Source organism: Falco punctatus (assembly GCF_963210335.1).
Source record: "Falco punctatus genome assembly, chromosome: 1".
Classification (NCBI taxonomy): domain Eukaryota; kingdom Metazoa; phylum Chordata; class Aves; order Falconiformes; family Falconidae; genus Falco; species Falco punctatus.
Genome location: NC_137580.1, coordinates 111,932,228 through 111,946,177, shown reverse-complemented (window position 1 = coordinate 111,946,177; position 13,950 = coordinate 111,932,228). Strand labels below are relative to the sequence as shown.

Sequence of the window (13,950 nt, the reverse complement as noted above, 5' to 3'; positions counted from 1 at the left end):
AGGGGGGGTGATTTACTTTCTGCTATTAACCTGTTAAGTGCATTAAGACTACAGGTTCATTTGAACATCTGTTCCGTTGGAGTGGATGTAGTTGAGAGCAGAACCTGCTGCAAGAAGGATAGTGATGCCATGTGTCAGTCCTGCCTGTCTTTCGCTTACAGGGACTGACTTGAAAGTGAAATTGTGGCTTTTTCTTTTTCCTCCCAGGACTCTCCTATGCACAAGGCACTCTTTTGGGTAGCTATGGCAGTGCTGCAGCTAGATGAAGTCAACTTGTACTCGGCGGGTACAGCACTGCTCGAACAGAACCTGCATACCTTGGATAGCCTCCGAGTATTCAATGATAAGGTAAGCTGTTAGCAATCAGCTGAGACTCACCTTTAGTTGGTGTAAGCAGTTAGATCTGTTAAAAAAAAAATAAAATTTCCTTGTCCTCATGGGCACTAGTTAAGGAACAAAAACTGAAATGTGCATTAGAAATTGTTTCACTTGGGTATTACCAACAGTAGAACTAAGACGTAGAGATGAGGCTGTTACTGTGTTATAAACTGGAACGGAAATGTACAGATGTGTTCTGTTCAAGAGTGTGTTTGATATTTTCACGTAAGCTCTTAAAATTACTGTTTTGTCACTCTTTTTAAAAAGCTAGAGGTATGATGAGTAACTTGCGATGAGGCACTCTTGTGTTTTATTTTTTTCTGGGTCAGAGCCCAGAAGAGGTGTTTATGGAGATCAGGAGACCACTCGAATGGCACTGCAAGCAGATGGATCATTTTGTTGGGCTGAATTTCAACTCCAACTTTAACTTTGCACTAGTAGGACACCTCCTGAAAGGTAAGAATACATATTGCTGCTCATTTTAGGTGAACACTCCGAATTCGGAAATAAAAACAAGTCTGAGAATAAAGGGAGAAAAGTGGGTGGTGGATTTCAAGTAACTTGGATTGGAGAATAGGTGCAGAATTAAATGTTCTTTGTCTAAAGGACTTCACCAGGTTTCCTTTACACCTGTCCTGTGAAGGTCTTTAGTGCTAATGATATAAATTCTTAATTGTTATAGGGTGTGTGGCTTCATTTCCTGCAGTTCTTTACTTCTTCCTCCAAGAATTCTTTCTCTGTGTGTTTGCTTCTGTTCAGGCTCGCTGTTTTAGAAGACTGATTTGTGAGATAATGGATATAATACATGCACTGACATGAAGTGATGTGATTTTGCAGGGAGGGATGGAAAGAACTAGACTTCAATGTGCAATTTCTGTTAACATTGTGCTTCCTTAGCCTTTATATGAAGTGTTCTGAGAACATGCTGAAAAACATTTATAAATATTTTCACAATATTAATACTTCATAAATATGCATTCAAAAAATAAATACAATATTTGGTTTCTTAACCTTATTTCTTAGGGTACAGGCATCCTTCTCCTACCACTGTAGCAAGAACAGTAAGGATTTTACATACACTACTAGCTCTAGTTAACAAACATAGAAACTGTGACAAGTTTGAGGTGAACACCCAGAGCGTGGCTTACCTAGCAGGTAAAATGAAACAATCATTCTTTTAAATTTGTGCTAACTGAAAAGGAATGGATTATTGTGTTATTGTGTGGATTCTTATGGGTTTAGGCTGTTAAAACTGTGCCAGCATAAAGGGAACTGGTAACTGGAAATGGACAAGAGCCTGGGCTAGGCTGGGGAACGTCAGTGAGAGCTTTGTGGGCTGCAGGCTCGCCAGCACAGGACCTGCTGTGCAGCCTTGAAAATGCCTCAGGGAGGCTGCAGGTTCCTTCATCTAACTGCTGAAGTCTGTGCCTTAGAATGTTCAAATTTCTAGTGGTGTAGAAATAGAAATTGCAGCCACGTGAGCGCGAATGTTTAAATCATGTAATTTTAACTGGATGGGTAATATAATTCTTTTTAAAGTACCTACTTTTAATCTGTATGTTTCAGTAAGGTGTAGTTACATCTCAATGGTAGTCTTTGCACTAAGTAAAAAATTTAAAATTTATGGAACATTGTTTACATTCTTCAATGTATTCCTACCGTGGAAAATTTACGTTAGCTTTCTTTGAATTTCTAGCTTTGCTAACAGTGTCTGAGGAAGTTCGAAGTCGCTGCAGCCTAAAACATAGGAAGTCTCTCTTGTTGACAGACGTTTCAATGGAAAATGTTCCTATGGATACATATCCCATACATCACAGTGACACTAGCTATAGGTTGGTTGTCTAACTTCAGATAAGTTATCCAAATTTCAGTGTCTGTTTCTTTTAGTAAGTTATCCAAAGGTAACCTGTGGTATATTGAAAACTGAAACCCACGTTTGTAAAGCTAAGCTGATGTTCTGTTACTGGTTCCAGACCAATATGCTATTTACAGTGTGATCAGGAGTCACAGAGGAATTTGGGTGTTGAATTTGTATAGATTTAATTTTGAGATCTGTAAAGCTGCTTCAGAGCTTAACTGCTTTGGAGGCTGTTAAAGTTATTGCTAATGTCTTTTTACAAGACTTAATTTAATCTCATTTTTCATTTATGTTTTAGAAGAAATTTTTTTTGTCCCTTTAAGAGCTTCAGGGCGTATACTAAGCAATCATTTGCTCCATGTCACTGGAAAATCTTGACACCTTATAGCCTGTCTATGTGCAGCCACAGAGATAAGCTAAGAATCGGTGTAGAAGTGAGGTGGAGAGCCGGTTTCTTTCAATAGGGAGCACTTTAGTTGGTGCTTTTCTCTCTTTTTAGCATCCATATGGAGTAGCTGGTTATATTCCTTCATAGACTGATTTGCTTGTGTTCTCATTTCTTTATTTTTTGATCTCTTCAGCTTTACATACATATCAGATTATTAGTTTTCATTAGCTTGGACATTTTTGCAGGCAAAGTAATTACTGTTTCTTAGTTTGTGTTTTTGGGAAATTAACCTGTTGGGAAAGACGGGTTTAGTAACGGATAGTTTGGCCATTTGAAAAAATTATGCCTAAATGTGCACAGTTTTGAAGATCTTTCTGAATTTAATTTCTCTGCACTTTCAGGACACTAAAGGAAAATCAACCATGGTCATCACCAAAGGGGTCAGACAGACATCTGGCTGCCAGTTACCCAACAGTGGGACAGATAAGTCCTCGAACACGAAAATCCATGAGTTTGGATATGGGGCAGCCTTCACAAGCGAACACTAAAAAGCTTCTAGGTTAAGATAACTAATTTTCCAATTTGTCTACAGAATGCCCCAGGAAGTGTTACTGGAGAAAGAAATTACACTTGTATTTGTTCTGACTTTTAAGTGCTTATTCCTGATTCAGAGGAATATGTGCAGTTTCTACAAAATACAATTTACAGAACACTGTACAGTTAAAGAGGACTGACGCAGTTCTTTTCATTGTGGGGGGTGGGTGGGGGTGGGAAGCAAGAGTGACACTCAAAATGTTTGTGTTGAAGTGGAAAAAAAAGGAAGAAAAAAAGATACTTAGGATTCATAGTGCCAATTTTCTGCCCCCAGCCCTCTTTCAACTAAACCAAGAAGCTGAATACCTTAGCTACTATATTGAATACTCTATTTATGCTAGAAGAGATGGTCCCAGAACATTTTAGATGTTTTGTAAGCAATCTGATTTTTATTCATGACTTCTCAGTGCGTCGTGTTTACAAGTAAAGTCTTAATATCAGAGAAGCAGGATGAGTTGCCTTGCATAACTTGTAGGCACCCTTTTACATTATATTATACGATGTATACGGAAGGAGAGGGGCATTTCTTTCTTTACAGTGCTATTGCTGCTTCCTTTCCAGTAATCACATTTTGGCATGTTTATTCGATGTGACATGTTGACCAGGAAACCATAGCATGCCCACAGCTTACAAATTGGAATAAATTGCTTGCTTTTCTCATATGTATTGTGAAGCGTTTTGGAAACTGTGATGGAGAGCAGCATGGTGTGATTGTATTTTCTCTACCATCCCTGATGAAAATAACAGTGAAAATGTCCTCAGATTCCTATCAATATGATGTAGATAGAGTAGCAGAAAATCAGGAAAAGTTAGAATATGGACTTTAGGTTTAATGTTTTTAATTGCCTGTTAAATTGTTTTCAGGTACAAGGAAAAGTTTTGACCATTTGATATCGGACACAAAGGCTCCTAAAAGGCAAGACATGGAATCTGGAATCACAACGCCTCCCAAAATGAGGAGAGTAGCCGAAAATGATTATGAAATGGGTGAGAAACTAACATTTTAAGAATAATACCAATTATAAATGCTTTGTATGTATCTACAAAGGCTTATTTCTGGAATCAGTGTTTATTTGCCTAGGTTACTACAAGGTAAGGGGGAAATACCTTTCTTAACATAGTGGCTTTTGGAGAGTAGACTCTTCCGTCTCTCTGGCAACTGAGGTTTCCATTAGAGCTGCTCAGTTTGCAGATGCAGAACGAGGGGCAGCTATAAAGCACTGCAATGCAGGAGTGAAATGAAATAACTAAAATTTGGCTTTCTGTAAGTTTGTAAGTCCTAGCTGCAGATTTCTGCAGGAGAGGGAACGTGACCTAGTGCCCGGAATGCCTCTCTTCATCTTCTCCTACATCTGCTTCCTGTGCACCCAGCCCCAGCTGCAATGCAGGACAGGGGGTCTTGTGCTGGGTCTGACATCAGTCTGCTGCCTGGCCCTGGCTGTGGTACTGGCCACCTCGGGCCTGTATTTCACCCCGTAGGAAAGGAGGGTTATTGTTTGCCATTTGGTAATACATCCCACATAACGGTCTAGTGCTGCTGGTGTTGCAGCATAGTTGTTGCTTTTGTACTTTGTGAAAAGGCTGGTGAACTCTGAAGTGTGCATATGACTGAATTTGTTGTGCAAGCGCTAACTCTATTTTGGTTTGGGTTTATTTCGCTTTGGATGAGTTGCTCTTTTTTACTTGGCAGAAACCCAGAGAATATCACCACAGCAACACCCACATCTTCGAAAAGTTTCTGTTTCTGAGTCAAATGTGCTCCTAGATGAAGAAGTTCTGACTGACCCAAAAATTCAAGCACTGCTGCTTACAGTTCTTGTAAGCTTTATTTCTGTGTATTGTCTGTTATTTTCTGATACTCTTTTACCTTCCAAAGATGCATACATGTTCCTTGCAGTGTTTCTAAATTTATATGGATCAGAATGACTGTGATGTGCAAGTCTATTCTTTTGTTGCTGTTCTTCCAGCTTCCTAGGCATCACTTTTGGAAATGTATTTAAATGCTCTTTTGAGAGCAAATGCTGAATTTTTGTTACTCTGTATTGTTTTGTAGAATTTGTCCAACAGTTGTCCCTTTTTCCTGGCAGATTTTTATCACAAAGTAATTTTCTGTAATAAAAAGATATTAATTATTAATGTATTGTGCTTAAAAGGTTAAGAAGTAAAAAATGTTGGAATCCCAGCATAATAATTTTTAAACCGAATTAACTAGTAATATAGGTACAGTATGATAGTGCTTTCTTCAGATATACCAATAAAGTTACTATTCCTGGTATAATTCTGAAACTCCATTTTGTCAGAAACTGACTAGCTAATTTTTTTTGCCAAAATAGAAGCTATTACCAACTGTTTTTATTGTTTCCTGCATACACATGTAACTTGATTCCATGTCCAAAGAGGACATAAATTAATTTTTTGTAATGCTGCTTTCTGCTATTCAGAAATCTTAAACCCCTAGCAACAACAAGGAAAGCCTATAACTACTTGAATTAAATTAGAAGCATGCTAATTTGATCCTTTCCGTTATGACAGGCAACATTAGTGAAGTACACTACTGATGAGTTTGACCAGCGGATTCTGTATGAGTATTTAGCAGAAGCCAGTGTTGTCTTCCCAAAGGTATTCCCTGTTGTGTAAGTATCTACAGCACTTGTTTACGGTGACTCTGTACTTGGCCCTTCTCTGGAAGGTCTCTGGACCAGGACAGGGATGTGCGAGGTACTTTGCTCACGTGTGGGTGGCTAGCTGGAGGCTGTCCGTGGCTTCTTGAGACCCGTGTCCACAGCAATTTGAGAATTGCCCTTTCCTACTGTGTTAAATGAATTTGATGTTCTTACTGGAACATCCTCAGATACCACGGATACAGATGGCCCTCAAAGCGCCTCAGCTTCGCGTTGTCAGGCAGGCTGGCAGAGCGTGGGCGAACTGGGTACAGCGGTTGCCAGGGAGCCTGTCTGTACAGCCATCCTTTCTTCCCAAAGCTTTCAGCATCACTGCTGCCATTACTCTGGTCCAGTGACTTGGAATGGCTTTATCGCTTTTTGATACTGCGGAGAATCAAATGACATTTTAATGCATTCGTGTACCTTTCTGTACAAGTCAGTGTATGCTGTCCCTTAAGTGTTATTGTCACCCCACTCAGATGCAGGTTTTTTAATTGGTATCCCAAGCACATATCAAAACTGATTTAAAGCAGGGTTTAAGATACTTTTTGGATGTATTTCTGCAGATATCCCTTAAAAGTAGTATTCACTGGAGTCAGTAGATGTAAGGGAAACCCAACTATCAGAAATGAAGATGAGTAGACTTTTTAAAACTGACCTGAGCTTCATTTAAAAATACCACTACCTTTTTTTGGCTTTGTAAAGTAATGGTCAAAATACAGACAAGTTCTTTGAGTTACTGAAACCACATTTGTAAGTAACTGGCATTTGTATTAAAAAGAAGCCAGCAAACATGCATGAGATCTGCAAGAGAGCTCAAGTGAGACAGTGCGCCCAGAAGTTAAAAAAGCTGCTTTGAAATTGCAGCTCTGACATGCACACAAATCCAATGATTTTTTTATTTTTTAAAAATAATTAAATATTTGCAATTTAAAGTGCTAGGTAAATGCTTTAATGGGTTATATTGTTAGCACAGTTTTTTGAAATTGTGGCACATGGTAAAAGTCCTCACTGAAGACGTATGAGTTGTATTCAACTTCTGAAATCACTGAGTTTTTGAAAATCCCACCTTAACTGCCACGTGCTGAGGTCAGTCGGGAACTGCAGATTTATTTAATGAAGAAAAAATAAGCCACTTTGCTTTTCTGCAGGCATAATTTATTGGATTCCAAGATCAATACACTCTTATCGCTGTGCCAGGATCCAAATTTGTTGAATCCAATTCATGGGATTGTTCAGAGTGTCGTCTACCATGAAGAGTCTCCACCCCAGTACCAAACTTCTTATCTACAGAGTAAGTATTTGTCCATTTTTTTGAGAAACTTCTGTGCCTTAAGTTAGATTTACTACTGAACATGTTTCAGAGTTGCAGCCCTGATAGACTAGTCAGGCAGCCTTGTGTGGCATCTCTCCAACTTCTTACATCCTAGTAAAAGTCAGAGTTTGCATATTAAACCCCACCCTGCCAACAAAGCCATTTGCTGCAGTTGTGCACCAAATATTGGAAGTATTACACCACCACTGTGAGTAAAAAGGAGTTGTAACTCAGCGTTCTGTTTCCACTAAGCAATTTAAAGAAATGCAAAACATGAACAGTGGTGATAAATGATGAGTTTTAAGTTAACCTTGAAAGTTAAGGGTTGATATAATTACTGGTAAATTCCATAGAGTAATGTTTGTTTTTCAGTGCCCGAGCTCACTTTCAAGTGACACTTGAATGCCTAAAACATAAATATTTTATATTTGGTCCTTAATCAGAAACTTTACAGGAAGATCCATAAGAAACAGATGACGGTTGAAGAAAAACTTGAATGTTGACATAATTTTTTAAAATGAGATATTTATTTACATGCTAAATTTACCTTTTAAAAAAATCATCAAGAATTTCTTGTATGACAGCTCTGCGATGCTCTGAGATTTCCAGGTTATTGCTACTTATGTACTTCATATAGAAATTAAAATGCCTTACGTTGGTTATACATGGTTTGGACAAAAATCTAGCGTTGCATCTTCGAATCAAAATACTTCATTTCCGTGCCTAAGTAGATCTGAGGGATGTACTACATGTACTTTCTAGTTGTTCACAGTCAGTTGAGAACTGTGTTTTTGTGGTAACATTCAGTTTGTTGTTGCAGGTTTTGGATTTAATGGGTTATGGAGGTTTGCTGGCCCGTTTTCTAAGGTATGAACAGTACATTAAGTTCATGAGCGATTTGCCTTTGTTTTCTGTATAAAGGGCACCGATGCTCCAGGAAAGAAGCAAGTAAATGGCGTGTCATAGAGTTTATGTGAGCAAGTTGGGACTCTAAGGCTCACTTAGCTAAAACAGTTCTTGAGCCTGCATCAGATTATTCTGTCACACGCGGTAAGGTCAAGTTACCAAAGCTGGGTAAAAGCAGTCGGGTGTGTAAATGCACCTTTTTACTGCTCCCAGGTTCACTAAGGGGCCTTGGATGGACAGTATCGATCAGAAAGTCTTTAGTTTATTACATGTATCTTGCAGTGTAAGGGATTCATTGGATAACGAAATTCCAGAAAGTTAAAGCTTAGGTTACAACAGAACAAACACATTGAGCGCTGACCGTCTGTACTGCCATTTGTACCCTCTAGTCCTCGTAACAAGAACTAGCTGAGCAGCATGGGCAGTGTTCTGGATGTCAGGCTCTGGGGGCATGGGCAGTGCTGTTAGTACCGTGTTAGGTACCGGCAGCTGGGGCAGTTCACCTCCTGGATGCCGTGGCCTTTCTTTTCTAATCTTGTTCTTCCACGCGCTACTGAAATTACACACCTACAAATGGTCTTTAACATGCATGTTTAGATTAATCTGGAAAAGACCACAAATTGGGTTGTACAGATATTCACATCAAACACTTTTTAAAATTTTGAGGCAAAACCAGTGTAATGCTAGAGTTCTGAGTCAAAGCTCATATTGACAGAAAAGTAGAAAGAAAAGAACCAATTTTTTTTTTCCTTCCCCCCGCCACCATCGCCCACAGCAAACACAAATCCCTGACTATGCTGAGCTCATAGTGAAGTTTCTTGATGCCTTGATTGACACGTATTTGCCTGGAATTGATGAGGAAACCAGTGAAGAATCTCTCCTGACGCCCACATCTCCATATCCTCCCGCAGTGCAGAGCCAGCTCAGCATTACTGCCAACCTTAACCTTTCCAATTCCATGACCTCGCTTGCGACTTCCCAACACTCCCCAGGTCAGTAGCTGTTCTGGTACTACATAGGTAAGGGAAACTTATGAATTTACTGGGTTTGTAGCCACACACTCAGCCTCGTTGTCTCTTCAAATGTGTTTATGCGTAAAACCTCATTGCGTGCTTGAGTCGAATGAACACTGAGCTGTGCACTGAGCTGTTTCGCTGGTATTTCCAATGTTGGATTCTGTCCAGCACGAAAGCTGTCTCCCAGGTCATTATACGTGAAGGAAATAGCATTAAGTGCATCAGAATGAGTAACAGCTGCATCTTAATATGGAACATATGCAGCAGTGGAGTCTTGAAAATTAATAAACATACAATATTTTGCAAGGAGAGTAATACCTATCTGGGCACTACAAGGTAGCACGTATTAGGAAAAATAATCCAGAACTGTGCTGTGGAAGAGTGTGTCTGGGCTGACTCTGTTTCAATTGACTGATGATTTAAGGCCAGTGTTCATACAGGCAGCATCATACAGAGGGACTACCCTCCCTTGAAGACAAAAGAGCGTGCATTCCGCTAGAGATGTGTGGAATACCGGGTCAGTTCAGACCACTGTATTGCCAGAAACGTGCTGCTGATAAAATGAAGGTGTTCAAGAAAAGAACAGTCATCAAAGGCAGTAAATGGATAAAACCACTGAACTCCTTCTGGCTTGGAGAGAAGGGAATTACAGGGAAATGCAGAGGTTAAATTTAACAGCATAGATTTTCAGGGTGAAAAATGAAAAAAAGAGTAAAAATTATTCAGAATAGCAGACGAAGCATAAGCCAGAGAAAATTAAAATTAGGAAGAAAATGGAATTTATGTCAAAGAAATCTGTGTGAAGACTCTTCCTGAAGTGATTTTGGATTAGTGTCTGTATATTGAGCAACTTCTTTACTCTTCTTTGTCATAAAAATTATACTGTATGCTATTTCTTAAATTAGGATTTAACTGTTGCAGTTCTGAACACTGAAGCCGGCCAGCCTTTTGCTTCCGCTTTGTTTCTAACCTCAAAGGAAGGCTAGAAGCCACTTGTATTTAGGTACAGTATTTGCAGAGGTGTTCTGGGTTTTTTCCACTCTTGTTCACTGGTTTCTGCAAGCCCTGAAATAAGTTCTGCCTAACTGGCCTTGGTTCAGTTCAAGGAATCTGGTCTTCCAGATTATCAGTTTGCTCACAGATGTGATGCATGCTTTTTGCCCAGTATGATGAGTATTGCAGAGGTGCAACAGAGGTAAGAGAGCACGCTGTGTGTTTGATTAATTTGGGAATAGTGATTTATTTCATGCAGTGAGAAGTGATTACAACTTGCTTTTTTCCAGTATGAGAAGAAAATGGTTTAATCTGGGGGACACCACCTTCCTGAAATATTGATAAAGCGTTCTAGAATTATATTTCAAGATCCCTGTCAGTGTAAATGTACTCAAAACAATATTTGCTTTCCAGTTTCCTGCCGATTTAAGATGATTTATTACATGAAATAGTTGTCCCAAGTGAGGAGAGGAAGTGTGAAGCATATTTGTCACAGTTGTTACATGTCTCTCTAGCCTAAAGGAGACCAGTGTTGCCGTTGTTTCGTCCTTTTTCATTCGTGCGTGGGAACAAGGGAAAGAGCAGTGTGGCCTGAAAAAGGGACCTGCTGGTGCCATTGGAGTCCCTTTTGATCAGAGTAATAAGAACTGGTGAAAGTTGAGTTTGAAGAGCTACTTAACACTTCACAATGTCGATTATATGTTATGAATATATAATGCAACCACTTTATTACATTGTCATGCAGCTCATCCTGTCTCTGTATCTCCGTATACCAACTCCTGAGAGACTGCAGGTACAGGTAACTACCTGTATGTTATGGTTATGGAAAAGGGAAGTGGTTCAATAGCAACTTCAACATACAGCTCAGAATCATCTGTGCTACTGGAACATGGAGAAGGATAAAATTCAAGGAGGGAAAGGAGCCAGACCTTGCTTTCAGTGTGGAAGTGTGCACACTATGGGCAGCATCTTTCTGTTTAGAATGTGGCATCTGGCAATTCCAACGCTGCTACTTGCAAGGATGAAGTGATGATGCAGGATTAGGCCCTCTACTAGCGAAAAAAGCATTTTGCTGTGTAAATGTCTTCCTTCCATATGCCTCACTTTCTGTTCCTTCTTCCTTTGTTAGCTAAGAGGAAGGAATTAATCCAGCTTGTCAAAATTCTCTTTCATCTGCAAACAGATGGCTCTTCTCAAACGCTGGTTAAGAGCTCATCTCCACAAGTGGACCTAGGAACTAGTGAACTTTTTGGGGATACTAGTGAGTCTGTAATAATGTATTTATGATGCTTAGCGTGTGGTTTGCTTGGAAATTAAATTGTAAAAGACCAACATGAGGGACTAATGGTTCCATTTTGGTGTAACCAGACTGGAGGCATCTCTGTAAAGAACCAGCCTTTATAGGCGTTTCCAGCTGATGTGAAATAGCCTGAAGTAGCTGCTACTTAAGGAAAGCCTTGTGCTTCGTGTTTAATCTGAGTGGTGTTCTCCCCTCATCACTTACTATTTATTAGTGTCCTGCCTATTTCCTTGAGCATTCTCGCTTCATTCTAGCAATTTGAATACAAAGACTTGGGGTTTGATCAGGGGATCTCCAGCTTTCTCAAACTGTGGATCAAGTCACGGGATGGAGCTTTTCATTTTGCTTCTTCATTCCACATTTATTACATTGCTCCACTTCAATCAACATACCAGTTTAAACCAGTGAAATTGTATCTTAAGCAGTGCAACTTCACATAAAACATGCTTTGCTTTTTAAGCTGTTTAATTATATTAAAAATTTAATTGGTGTTCTGGCACTTTGTACAGCTTCACAGCTGCATACATGAATTTTGCATTCTCACTAACTGTGCCTGGAGGTGCCTGGTGACATTGTCATTGCTGTACACGTTTACACTGTAGAGATGAGTGTGAGGGAATAAGGGGTGGAAGACCTAGTATCTGCCAACATCAGAATCACTGGTGAAAGACGTTCAGAATATGAAGTAAAGGTGGGCCACAGGATTGCTTGAAACAGTAAGGCAACTGTGGGACTAATAAGGGATGCAGATCCATCATCCACTTTGATTTGAGAACTCCTGAACATGAAAATCAAGTATGTAGCAGTGCTAAGCTCCTTTATCACACTGAGTTAAAGAAACTTTCAGCCAAATGAGGGTTTTTTATTATGGTTACAAGTATACCAAGTTGCAGATCTGTGAAAACTTCTTCTCTGGTATCTGGATACAAATAGGCAAGCTCATTGTTTATAAATGTTTGTCTGACACCATCTCTTCTCCTTTCCCTCTCCTTCCCCTTTTCTTCCCCTTGTCATGGACGTTGTTCACTTACATTATTTCTTTCATTCTGTGTCTGTGAAGCTTCTCTGCCTTGCTCTAAATCTGCAGTTTTCATGCAGCTTCCTCATCAAGGTACACTCTACTTTCACCATATTTGCACGCAATACTGCTTGATCTGCTTCAGGGTTGGGCTGGTGGCATGAGAAGCAGTTTACCGATCCTTTTGACAGCGGGAATGGCTTCAGTGTAAGTGCTAAGCTGTTGCGTTTCTTGTGCGATGCTAATTGTATCTGATAATCGAGCAGGTAAAGTCAGTCAGTCACGTCTTTAAGAATAAGATAAATTTGGGAATAGAGAAGGAGATGCTTGGTATGTGGAACTACTCTGCTGCAGGTACTAAGCTACAGTGAACTATTTCACATGAGCTCGTTAGATGCACTGGAAGTCTGTTGTAACTTCAGTTACACACCACCAGTAAACCGACACGAGTTCTGTGCCCTAAACTGCAGCAGACAGAAGCTCAGTAGAGTGGGTCCTCAACACCACCGGATTGCTACTTCTGTACGGAGGAGTAAGGAAAAGCTGCAGAAGCGGGTTTTTTTGCTCATGCCCATGGGTTGCTTGCTATTCTCATTGGAGTTTGTGGTTTTTGTAAGCACACACCCACGCGAGGAGAGGAAAGGCGATGTAGCCTGCAGCCAGCTCCTGGCTGGTGTTCTGAAGTTGGCCCTATATGTGTGTGAATTGTGGAGTGTGTTCTTTATTCTTGCTAATGCCAATGAGAATCAGTTTCTTATAGGAATGAGACATAACCGTGGGAGATGTCATTTATAGCAGCAGGATTTTGTTCTAACGTTTTGTTCACTGTCAGACGTTCCAGTTTTTGCTGCTAACTGCACTTTTACCCTCTTGCATAAAAACACCCTCCCGCTGTTCGTTCCACTGCTGCAGATGTACCACAAGTGTTGAGTGTTGCTCAACCCACATCAGACACTGATTTTGTTGCAGGAATAATGTGACAGCTATACTAAGATACTGCAACATGAACGATTAACTCAGAATAAAAGTAATGATTGTCGGAAGCATGTCTGCGTTAAACACAAGTCTCAGCTCTTGTATCTTCAAGTTACTGTGTCCAGAGCTGTTAGAGTAACAGCTCATAACCCAGGGCTTTCATCTGTTGTCATCATTGTCAGCATGAAGTTTACACTAAAGCAGTTAATTTTCGAGGTTTTTTTTGATGTGATTCTTTTAGTAAAACATAATAGAGTTGCCTTGTCCTGCGGCGAATGTGCAAAGCTTCTCAGAAAAGTGTATGCACTTGGGTATAGACCTGTCTGGTTTCATCCTTCTCTTGTACTCCCTCAGCCTCCTCCCACCTTTGGTGGAGCTGAACTTAGGCCACAGCAGTTCTTGTAAGGATTTCCAGACTCACCTGCTCTGCATGTTTCCTGTTAATACCATGCTTAGAAAACAGTTTTACTTGTCCTTGTTCCAAGTTAATTGTTGGCGCTCTTTTTTTTTTTTTTTTTTCCCCTCCCCCTCTCAATATGCCAGTGC

General features: G+C 40.0%; 1 protein-coding gene across 3 annotated transcripts in view; it reads left to right on the top strand.

Annotated features, from left to right (window-relative positions):
• Positions 1–13,950, top strand: part of NF1 (neurofibromin 1) — a 114,013-nt gene that overhangs the window by 89,815 nt on the left and 10,248 nt on the right. For all 3 annotated transcript variants that reach the window (XM_080374168.1, XM_080374167.1, XM_080374169.1), the window contains 11 exons: positions 208–348; positions 708–834; positions 1,402–1,533; positions 2,075–2,210; positions 3,026–3,183; positions 4,083–4,205; positions 4,909–5,036; positions 5,751–5,851; positions 7,033–7,175; positions 8,017–8,063; positions 8,878–9,094. In XM_080374168.1, the coding sequence (XP_080230294.1) occupies positions 208–348; positions 708–834; positions 1,402–1,533; positions 2,075–2,210; positions 3,026–3,183; positions 4,083–4,205; positions 4,909–5,036; positions 5,751–5,851; positions 7,033–7,175; positions 8,017–8,063; positions 8,878–9,094 (1,453 nt within the window). The remainder of the gene's footprint in view (positions 1–207; positions 349–707; positions 835–1,401; positions 1,534–2,074; positions 2,211–3,025; positions 3,184–4,082; positions 4,206–4,908; positions 5,037–5,750; positions 5,852–7,032; positions 7,176–8,016; positions 8,064–8,877; positions 9,095–13,950) is intronic.